This window comes from Manis javanica, chromosome 5 (assembly GCF_040802235.1).
Source record: "Manis javanica isolate MJ-LG chromosome 5, MJ_LKY, whole genome shotgun sequence".
Lineage (NCBI taxonomy): Eukaryota > Metazoa > Chordata > Mammalia > Pholidota > Manidae > Manis > Manis javanica.
In genome coordinates this window covers 48,567,170-48,578,674 of record NC_133160.1, presented here as the reverse complement: position 1 = coordinate 48,578,674, position 11,505 = coordinate 48,567,170, and the positions used below count along the sequence as shown (strand labels likewise).

The 11,505-nt window shown below is 42.0% G+C and overlaps 1 protein-coding gene across 1 annotated transcript; it reads right to left on the bottom strand.

Moving 5' to 3' along the window:
- Window positions 1-10,871: 10,871 nt before the first annotated feature.
- Window positions 10,872-11,195, bottom strand: LOC118973166 (endogenous retrovirus group K member 7 Pro protein-like). The gene has a single exon (XM_037022433.1). It carries the CDS (start codon window positions 11,193-11,195, stop codon window positions 10,872-10,874), a length of 324 nt encoding a protein of 107 aa, XP_036878328.1.
- Window positions 11,196-11,505: the final 310 nt, after the last annotated feature.

The window sequence follows — 11,505 nt, the reverse complement described above, 5'->3', positions numbered from 1 at the left end:
GTGGTCTTTTCTTTACATCTTTTTTTTTTTTTTTACTTTTTTCCTTATGAAGTTACCTTTTTACCTTAGTCTTCTTCCTCTAAAATTTCTATCAGTTGTTTTAATCTGCCCACACATAACTGACATTTTTATTTATGATGCTGATTTCTGTGTATACTACTAATACTGCTTACTCTTCCAAAATGTCTGCTGTGAGTGTACAGGAAGTATCAAGCGCTGTTTATGGCAAGTTGTAGGGTAACTTGAATTTGTGTTCCCCTTACTTCTTTATAACCTTGGATTCTTAAAAATAACGATTATGGATCTAATAGATGCAAAATTTGAGGAATCACTACATTTTTCATAAAAAGCTATTGTCCGTAAAAGCCTCATTTTGGAAGAAATAATTGGAAAAATGTAAGGCTGAATTAAACTTCATGTATGTCACAAAAGAAGTGATGTTTTCACAAGGAAGAGAAATAGCCTAAAATTGTATGTGGTGGGGTTGAGCTTGGGCGAGGCACGGGAGGAGGTAGAATGGGAATGTAAAAGGAATCAAATTTGTTGCAGCCATGAGAGTAACTACGAAAAATTTTAGAACTATTTGCTCTAGTTTATTGAAGAATGCTATTGGTATTTTGATAGGGATTGCGTTGAATCTGTAGATTGCTTTAGGCAGGATGGCCATTTTGACAATATTAATTATTCCTGTCCATGAGCACGGGATGTGTTTCCACTTACTGCCATCTTTAATTTCATGAGTGTCTTGTAGTTTTCAGAGTATATGTCTTTCACTTCCTTGGTTAGGTTTATTCCTAGGTATTTTATTCTTTTTGATGCACTTGTGAATGGAATTGTTTTCCTGATTTCTCTTTCTGCTAGTTCATCGTTAGTGTATAGGAATGCAACAGATTTCTGTGTATTTTATGTCCTGCAACTTCGCTAAATTCAGATATTAGATCTAGTAGTTTTTAAGTGGATTCTTCAGGGTCTTTTATGTACAGTATGTCATTTGCAAACAGGGACAGTTTGACTTCTTCCTTGCCAATCTGGTTATCTTTTATTTCTTTGTAGTGTCTGATTGCTGTAGCTAGGACCTCCAGAACTGTGTTGAATAAAGTGGGTATCCTGATCTTGTTTCTGGCTTAAAGGAAAAGCTTTCAGCTTCTCGCTGTTAAATATGTTGGCTGTGGGTTTCTCATATATGACCTTTATTATGTTGAGGTACTTGCCCTCTGTGCCCATTTTGTTGAGTTTTTATCATGAATGGATGTTGAATTTTATCAAATGCTTTTTCAGTATCTATGGAGACAATCATGGTTTCTGTCTTTTTTGTTGATATGGTAGATGATGTTGATGTATTTTCGAATATTGTAATATCCTTGCATCCCTGGGATGAACCCCACTTGATCATGATGGATGATCTTTTATGTATTTTTGAATTCCGTTTGCTAATATATTGAGTCTTTTTGCATGTATGTTCATCAGGGATATTGCTCTGTCATTTTCTTTTTTTGTGTTGTCTTTGCCTGGTTTTGGTATTAGAGTGATGTTGGCCTCGTAGAATGAGTTTGGGAGTATGCCCTCCTCTTCTACTTTTTGGAAAACTTTGAGGATGGGTATTAGGTCTTCACTAAATGTTTGATAAAATTCAGCAGTGAAACCATCTTGTTCAGGCATTATGTTCTTAGGTAGTTTTTTGATTACCAGTTCAATCTCCTTGCTGGTAATTGGTCTATTCAGATTTTCTGTTTCTTCTTGAGTCAGCCTTGGAAGTTTGTATTTTTCTAGAAAGTTGTCCGTTTCTTCTAGGTTATCCCATTTGTTAAATAAAATTTTTCATAGTATTCTCATAGTTCTTTCTTTTCAGTGTTGCCCGTAGTGATTTTTCCTTTTTCATTTCTCATTTTGTTTATGTGTGTTGACTCTCTTTTTTACTTGATAAGTCCAGCTAGGGGTTTCTCTATTTTGTTTGTTTTCTCAAAGAACCACCTCCTGCTTTCATTGATTCTTTCTATTGTTTTATTCTTCTCAATTTTATTTATTTATGCTCTAATCTTTATCGTGTCCCTCCTTTGCTGACTTTGGGCCTCATTTGTTCTTCCTTTTCTAGTTTCATTAATTGTGACTTTAGACTGTTCATTTGGTATTGTTCTTTCCTGAGGTAGGCCTGTACTGCAGTATACTTCCATCTTAGCACAGCTTTCGCTCCATCCCACAGATTTGGCAGCTGTTGACTTACTGCCATTTGTCTCCATATATTACTTGATCTCTTTTTATTTAGTCATTGATCCATTGATTATTTAGGATCATGATATTAAGCCTCTGTTTGTGGGCTTTTTTGTTTTCTTTCTGTAATTTATTTGTAGTTTCATATGTTTATCTGTGAAGCTAGTTGGTACAATTTCAACCTTTTGGAATATACTGAGGCTTTTTGTCACCTAATATATGATCTATTCTTGAAAATGTTCCATGTGCAGTTGAGAAGAATGTGTATTCTGTTGCTTATGGATGAAGTGTTCTGTAGATGCCCGGTAGGTCCATCTGTTCTAATACATTGTTCAGTGCCTCTGTCTCTTATTTTCTGTCCAGTTGATTTGTCCTTTGAAATTAGTGGTGTGTTGAAGTCTCCTAAAATGAATGCATTGCATTCTATTTTCCCCTTTAATTCTGTTAGTATTTGTTTCACATATGTAGGTGATCCTGTGTTGGGTGCATAGATATTTATAATAGTTATATCATCTTGTTGCACTGACCCCTTTATCATTATGTAATGTCCTTCTTTGTCTCTTGTTATTTTCTTTGTTTTGAAGTCTGTTTTGTCTGTTACAAGTATTGAAACTCCTTTTTTCTCCCTATTAGTTGCATGAAATACCTTTTTCCATCCCTTTACTTTCAGTCTGTGTGTATTTGGGTTTGAAGTGAGTCTTTTGTAGGCAGCATGTAGATAGGTCTTTTTAAATCCATTTAGTGACTCTATGTCTTTTGATTGATGCATTCAGACCATTTATATTTAGGGTGATTATTGATAGGTATGCACTTATTGCCATTGCTGGTTTTAGGTTTGTGCTTACCAAAGGTTCAAGGGTGATTCCTTTACTATCCAACATTCTAATTTAACTCACTTCATATGCTATTACAAACACAACCTAAAGGTGTTTTTTTTCCTCCTTTTTCTTCCTCCTCCATTCTTTATATGTTAGGTGTTGTATTCTGTACTCTTTGTCTCTTGGGTGACATCTGTTTAGCCTTAGGAATACTTCCATCTATAGCAGTTCCTCCAAAATGCACTGTAGAGGTGGTTTTGGGATGTAAATTCTCTCAGCTTTTGCTTATCTGAGAATTGTTTTATCCCTCCAAATTTAAACGATAATCTTGCCAGTAGAGTATTCTTGGTTTGAGGCCCTTCTGCTTCATTGCATTAATTATATCATGCCACTCCCTTCTGGCCTGTAAGGTTTCTGTTGAGAAGTCTGATGATATCCTGATGGGTTTTCTTTTGTATGTGATCTTTTCTCTCTCTCTGGCTGCTTTTAAAAGTCTGTCTTTATCCTTGATCTTTGCCATTTTAATTATTATATGTGTTGATGTTGTCTTGTGTCCCTTGTGTTGGGAGATTTGTGCACCTCCATGGCTTGAGAGACTATCTCCTTTCCCAGATTGGGGAAGTTTTCAGCAATTCCCTCCTCAATGACTTTCCCTATTTCTCTCTCATCTTCTCCTGGTACCACTATAATGCAAATATTGTTCCATTTGAATTGGTCACACAGTTTTCTCAATATTTTTCATTCTTAGAGATCCTTTTTTCTCTCTGTGCCTCAGGTTCTTTGTATTCCTCTTCGCTAATTTCTATTCCATTTACCATCTCTTCTATTGCATCTAATCTGCTTTTAAATCCCTCCATTGTATGTTTCATTTCCGATATGGAATTTCTTAATGATTGAATCTCTGTCTTAAATTTGTTCCTGAGTTCTTGAATATTTTTTTTATTTTGAACTCTGTTTTAGGAAGATTTTTTAGTTCAGTTTCATTTGGCTTTTTTCTGGGGTTTTTGAGATTTTGGTCTGAACCAGGTTCCTTTAACATTTTATATTTCTATGTGGTGCTCTCTAGTGCCCAGATGCTCTAGTGTCTGGAGGTGCCCAGCCCCTAGAGTGAGGTTGAGGGTCATAGGGGAGTGGCGCTGTTCCCTTGGGATAGGAAAGTAAGTTTCCTATTTCCTGTGTGCAGTGCCTGTCTCCAGTGTCAGAGCCAGTGGGCCAAGCCCACAGGTGTAAATCTCTGTGCTTTGCATCTCTAGCTGTTCATGGGGCCTCCCTCTGGCTGGCCTGATGCCAGTGCAGTGACTGCCATTGTATGAGCTGGTGCCAGCAGGCCAGGAGGAAGCTGAACAGGCTGCATATCACACTGGCTGAGTAGCCAGTCGGGGATGGAGCACCTAAAGCCCCTGCAAGTTTCCAACCTGCTGGGCCCAGCATGCCCAAACTACCTCGTCCACCTATCCCTTGTCCCGTGTAGCAGATCCGTGCACCCCACCCCTTCAGCAGCCCTCCAACTGCTAGGAAGCCTCATAGACCGACCACCTTTCCTTTGTCCCAGAGTGGCCAGATGTGAATCTCTGTCTCCACAAATGGCAGAACATCAGTCTCAAGCACTCCAGTCCCAGCTCCCCAACCCCACCAACCTCGAAAGTACCACAGAATGTAGGTTTGTGTTCCAAAGCAAACCTAAAAGGCTGGGTGCTCAGCAGTTCTCCCCCCCACTCCATTTCTCTTCCACCAGTGAGCTGGGATGGGGGAAGGGTTTGTGTCCCACTGGATCAAGGCTTTGTACATTACCCTGTTTCATAAGGTCTCCTCTGCTTGTGAAGACTTTATAAAGTCTGGTGAAGCCTTTCCTGTTGCTGTTTTTGGATTGTATTAACTTTTCTCATACTATATGTGGTTTTGGGAGTTCTCTCACCTCTTACACCGCCATCTTTAATCCCCTCAAACCAACTTTTAAAACAATGGTGAAGAAAAAACTCAAAACTGGGAACCAATTTTCCATGGAGGAAAATGAAGTCTTATAATGCTACCTGAAACCATCCTACCAGAGGTTGCTTTTTTACATTTATATAGGTGACCAGGGTCACAGTGATGTTACCAAGAATATTTCACTTAATAATTGAGTAAGGCTTGGGGATTCAAGATGGCAGCATGAGAGATGAGACAGAGAATTCCTCCCAAAACCACATATAGTGTAAAAATACAGTCAATACAACTAGCCCTAAAACAGCAACAGAAAAGAAGGCTGCATCAGACTGCATACAGATCTCACAAAAAGAGAAGACTCCATGAAACAAGGTAACATGAAAGCCTTGGTCCAGTGGGACCTAAGCCCTTCCCTAACCCCCACTCACCTGCAGGAGGATGAGAAATGGAGCAGGGAGCAGGTGGGAGCCTAGATCTGCCGAACATCCAACCCTGGAGGTCTCCTTTGGAACACAAACATAGATTGTGTGGTGCTCGGGAGGTTGGGGAGTTGGGACAGGTAGAGTGCTTGAGAGACAGATTCCTGCCCCGGCCGGCGGGGAGTTCAACAAGGGCCCAAGGGGAAGTTAACCTGGGTGAGAGACAAACCAGACACAAAGAAGGAGACCAAGTTGAAAGTATGATCAGGGTCTCAAGGTTTATTCTTACAAGGTAGATTATATAGGAGCTAGGAGGGGGAAACAGCCCTAGCTGAAGTGGCAAGGGTTATCTAGGTTGCTAGGATACCTAACTGAAGAATATTCTCTGGAAAAAATCATGGGTGGGGGATTACTGAGAAAAGAGAATGTTTTACTAAGGAGGAAATGTTATCACAGCAGCTGCTTAATCTCTATCCCAGCGGTCTAATCACAAGCTGGGTCAATTGATCTTTTGTAACCGGGGCAGGCTTGAGAAACTAGAGTCCTAGGCGAAAAGGGCGAGACCATTGTTTCTATGGCCTACGGCTCCCGACATCTCCCTTTTATACAAAAGTGGGGGAGGCCCGCTATTTACCGGTGGGCATTAACCAATTGGGGGAGTAGTGACCTGGCTCCTCCGAGACTCCCCATTGATGGGGGTCAACATTGGCCCTTGGTATCTTTTGTGGAGGTGAGGAAGGGCGTATTTGCAAGCCAGGTTTCTCAGGGAATTCAGAGGCAGTTCATGGACCTTCCCTTGCGATGCTTAGGGACCCAATGGGACCCACATTGGTGCCCATATCGCACTCACTTTATTGTGAGCTGATATGCATAAGTCTGAATCCTATGCAGCTTCTAAAGGAGGGGAGTCATCTGGCACATCATAGCCTTGGTCCACCAGGTCAAGCCGGTGATAGTGGACTTGTATCTGTCTGCCAAGGCCAGTATTGATCTGTTCTCTAATGAAGGTGGTAATTCTCCAGAAGGCCCAAGGGCCAAGGGAGAGCACAAGCATGAGACTAAGGAAGGGTCCTAGTATAGGGAGAAGATAAGGAAGAAACCCACTCATCCCAGTCCATAGGGGATTTTCAAACAGTTTTTTCTTTCTTTGAACGAGATCTTCTTGGAATCTTTTTATTTTGTCAGGAACTACTCCGGACTTGTTCGCGTAGAAGCAGCATTTCTCTTCTAAGGCTAAGCAGACGGCGCCTTGTTCCGCTGTGAGAAGGTCTAGGCCACGCCTGTTCTGTAAGACTACTTCTGCAAGGGAATCTATTTGGTCTTGAAGATCTTGTAAGGTTCCTGAAACAGCCTCAATATCTTTAATTAATTGATGGGATAGTTTGTGTATGGCAACGCCCATTCCTGTGGTACTGGTCGCCAGACTGCCTGTGACTCCAAGAGCGATTAGCAGAGGAAGGACAGTAACTGCTCTTTTATGCCTTACAGGGTAATAATCAAAGGTTGGCAAAGGGACCGGTTCTTTTCCGTCAACTAAGGACATATCAGGTAAAGGGCTAGCAGTGGTGCACTGCCCTGTCCAGTTGGTGGGTAGAGAGGTGTATGCCATGTTAGTTCCACAAAGATTTGGTCTTTGTGGGGGCATAGGACACTGTTTGTAACATTAATGACAAGAATTTCTGAGCAGTGGCCGAAAGAAATGTTCCCTAGGTCAATATCATAGGAATTATTTTGAAATCTTTGGTACAAGCAGGTTATGTTATCTAATGATACTGGTTGCACTTTAAAAGGAGAGGAAAGTGAGCAATTATTATTTTGGAGATTTTGTGTGATATTGGGTGTGAGAATAGCTAGAGGCATGGATGTTCCCCAAGGCAGACAAAGCCAACGCAAGGTCAGGGTTGGTAAGATTAAGGAGTTTGTGAGTTTCTTCAAGCAGGTTGCTCATAGGTGAATTAAGATCGATTCCTCTGGGTTTTGGGAGAGCCAGGGGGTGATATTTTAAGGAAGGATACATATACTCTATGAGTTGCTCAATACGCTATTGCACGAGTTGTTCACGAGCCCTATCCGATGGACCTCCTCCATCGGACACATGAATAGGTGACAAGACCTTCCAACGAACAGGTTTTCCTGGCGTCCCTGCACAACTAGCTGAAAGTGGTGAGTTATGGGAATGGGTCTGTACAGCGCCTTGGCGGGTTGTCTTTAGAAGGGCTGTCAGATAAGTCTGGTTTTTATGATGACAGCTCTGGACAGAGTCATAGCAACTACTATGCATTTGATCTTGGACTGTAAAGGTGCTGGTGGCATTGCAATTACAGGGTATTGATTTCTTGTCAGGAGTTGGTGTTACGGAAGGCTTTTTAACGTATTTCCAAGAGAGTTGTTTCCATCCTCTGCTAGAGGAATATCCTCCTGCAGAGATATCTGCTGTGAGATATGCTGTCTTATCCTGACAATCTATGGGTCCTCGGGTGGTCAATTGGGGTCCAGCTAAGTATTTTGTCCCTTGAGATGTTACTTGTTTATGTCCTTCTATATAGGGTTCCAAATCCTGTATTCCTCCTTTACAATCACATGGTTGTCCAAATAGCTGCATATAGATCTGTTCTTTGTTAGGGGGTGATTGAAACCCCCCCTGACAATAGAGAGGGAATAGTATACTTACCGCGAAGAAGGTGAAAACGTGAGAATTGATGGGCTTCATCTTTTTATAAGGTGCAGTTAAGAAGTGCAAAGACGCCAACAAGGATCCAGTAAGTGGTAACAAGAATAGTCTGCTGTACAAGGGTCCACTGGGGAGGGGTGGAGGTGGCGAGTCCTATGCCTAAGATAAAGGCAAGGACTAAACCGGCAGCCAGAATCTATGGAGACAAGAAGAAAAAAGATGTCTCAGGGGGTGTCACCACCCTGAACAGTTGGATAAGATTTTTAAAAATCTTCTGGTAAATCTATCGGTTTAATCAAATGCTCTGGCAGCCAGCGAGCAGCTCCTTCTTTGGTGTAGAAAACACAGGCAGATCCCCAGCCCCATATGAGTATGGGGTCGGGGCCATTCCAATGGGAAGTGAGGGGGTCTCTCCACACGACAGTGGCATAATTTTTATCAGTTTGTGGGTGCCAAAGGCGATCAGCTGCAGATTTGCCACGAGTGTCCAAAGTTAGAAAATTAAGAACAAACAAAGCATGATGAAGAATATTTCTTGGAGAGCCTTTCATGGGATATAAATCCCCCATTTTTAATTTGTGGAAGGTATGTTTAATAGTTAGATGGGCTCGTTCGACAATCCCTTGACCCTGGGGATTGTATGGTATGCCTGTAACATGCTTAATTTGTAATTGGCGATAAAATTCTTGGAATTTTTTTCCAGTATATCCAGGACCATAATCAGTCTGGATAATCTCGGGTTTTCCCATGACACTAAGACAATTGAGTACATGAGCAATAACATTTTTTTGAAGCTTCTCCAAACATGGAGGCTGCCAAAAATAAATCCACTAAAGGTATCTACAGTAACATGAAGATATTTAAGATTTCCGAATGAGGGGATGTGTGTTACATCCATTTGCCAGATCTCATTGGGAACTAGGCCCCTAGGGTTCACACCCAAGTGAGGAACAGGCAGGAGAGTGACACAATTTGCACATTGTTTAACAATCTGACGGGCTTGTTCTCTAGTAATTTTAAAAAGAAGACGTAAGTTTTGAGCGTTAAGGTGGTATAAAGAGTGAGCTTCTTTGGCTTGAGCCACAGGATCGAGCTCAGCAAGAAGGGAAAGTTGGGTAGCTTTATCAGTCACAGCATTGCCTGTGGCTAGAGGTCCAGGAAGACCAGAATGGGCACGAACATGGCTTATATAAAAGGGATGTTGCCTGGAATGTATGCACTGCTGGATGGAAAAAAACAGAGGGGTGGCGTTTGTAGTGGGTTTTATATAGGGCACGGTCTCTAAAAGGGGAATGGATTGAGCAGTATAAGCACTGTCAGTGTATAGGTTAAATGGAGTATTTGGGAGTTGCTGAAAAACTTGTAAAACAGCAAAGAGTTCAACCAATTGAGCAGAGTGGAATGGGGATTGTAGGGAAGTGGTTTGATTATCTACGGTGAAGGTTGCCACTCTGTTGGAGGAGCCATCAGTGAAAACTAGGGGGGCCTGAGGAAGGGGTTGAGAGGAGGTCAATATAGGGAAAACAAATGGTTGGGTCCTTAGAAAATGGAGAAGCTTGTTAGCAGGGTAATGATTGTCAAGGGCTCCCTGGAAAGAGGTGCAGGATGTTGCCCATTCATCGTCATTCTCCATCAACCACTGGATTTGGGTAGGGGAATAGGGTAGGACAATTTTGTCGGGGTCTTTACCGAATATTTTCCTGCTGTGGTTGCGTCCGATTTTTATCAGCTCAGCCACCCAGGAGGTATAGGGGATAAGGACTTTGGGTGGTGAGGCAGGTAAATGGACCCAAAAAAGGGGCCCCTCTTGCCAGAACACTCTGGTGGGTGTAAAATCAGTAGCACAAATGACTAGGAGAAGAGGCTTCTCATAAGAGATAAAGGTGACCCTTTGGTTTAGAATCGCAGCTTCCACTGCTTTTAGGCCTTCTAGGGCGGGGGCTGTTAATGAGCGACTGGAAGTAGGATCTGGGTCCCCTTTAAGGATATCAAACAAGGGTTTAAGCTCTCCAGTAGTTAGCTTGAGAAAAGGCCTGAGCCAATTGATATCTCCTAGAAGTTTTTGAAAATCATTTAAAGTTTTTAAGCAATCGGTTCTAAGTTGAACCTTTTGTGAAAGAATCTTATTATGAAAGAGTTCAAAGCCTAAAAACAAGTAAGGGGGTTTTAATTGAATTTTATCGGGGGCTATCTGAAGACCAGCTCTGGTAAGGGCCCTAGAAAGCTCTTGGGAATAAGCAAGGAGTTCGGTGGGGTTAGGACCAGCCATGAGGATGTCGTCCATGTAATGAATTAAATATGTAGAAGGCCATCTTTGTCTAAATGGGTCTATAATTTGAGCTACAAATTTTTGGCACAGCATAGGGCTGTTTGCCATTCCTTAGGGCAGAACTTTCTATTGGAATCTTGGCATAGGGCCTTTAAAATTAATCACCGGCAAACTAAATGCAAAATGCTTGTGGTCTTTAGGATGTAGGGGGATTGTGAAAAAGCAATCTTTTAGGTCAATAATGATTTTACAATATCCCGCAGGAATCGCCACAGGAGTGGGGAGGCCTGGTTGAAGGGCCCCCATAGGTATCCTAGCTTTATTAATTTCTCTAAGATCTTGAAGTAACCTCCATTTTCCTGATTTTTTCTTTATGACAAAAATAGGAGTATTCCAGGGGGAGGTGGTGGGCTTGATATGGCCTGCAGCAAGTTGTTCCTGTACTAACATTGTGGCTGCAGCCAGTTTTTCAGAAGTTAAGGGCCATTGATCAACCCATACAGGCTCTGTTGTTTTCCAGGATATTTTATTTGCATGGGGTACAGATATGTCAATGGCCTTTAGGGTAAATTTTCATAGCCAATTCCAGCACGATCAGTTTTTATGGTGACCAGGACCGGCTCTTTTGCGCCGTGAGAGTGTTTGCCCAACCCTTGCCCAGGGCGAAAGCCTTGATTGAGCATCTGGTGAGTGACTAGCTCATTAGGGCTGCACATAATGAGCTTCACTGGAGAGAGAATATCTCTGCCCCAGAGGTTGATAGGTAGGCCTGCAACCACGTAGGGCTGGACAGTACCGTGATTGCCTTCTTCATCTTCCCATTGAATAACTTCGGAGCTTTGCAGGGGGTTGGAGGTTTGTCCAATACCTCTAAGGTGAGTCATGGAAGTGGTGAGAGGCTAAGATGAAGGCCAATCCTTACTGGAAATGATTGTGGCATCCGTGCCAGAATCTATAAGGCCTTCAAACGTTTTTCCTTTTAATTTTAACTTAAGAAGGGGTCTTTTTTGAGTGATCGCTTGTGCCCAATAAACATCTGATGATCCAAACCCATGGGGGCCTCTCTTTTGCTTATAGCAAGGATTTTTATCATCGAGGGGGAGTAATATTAATTGAGCAATCCCTTGGCCAGGGGAAATGGTAATTGGTCCCTGAAAGGCTGTAGCCAGCCATAAGTTTAATTTCTCCCGTGTA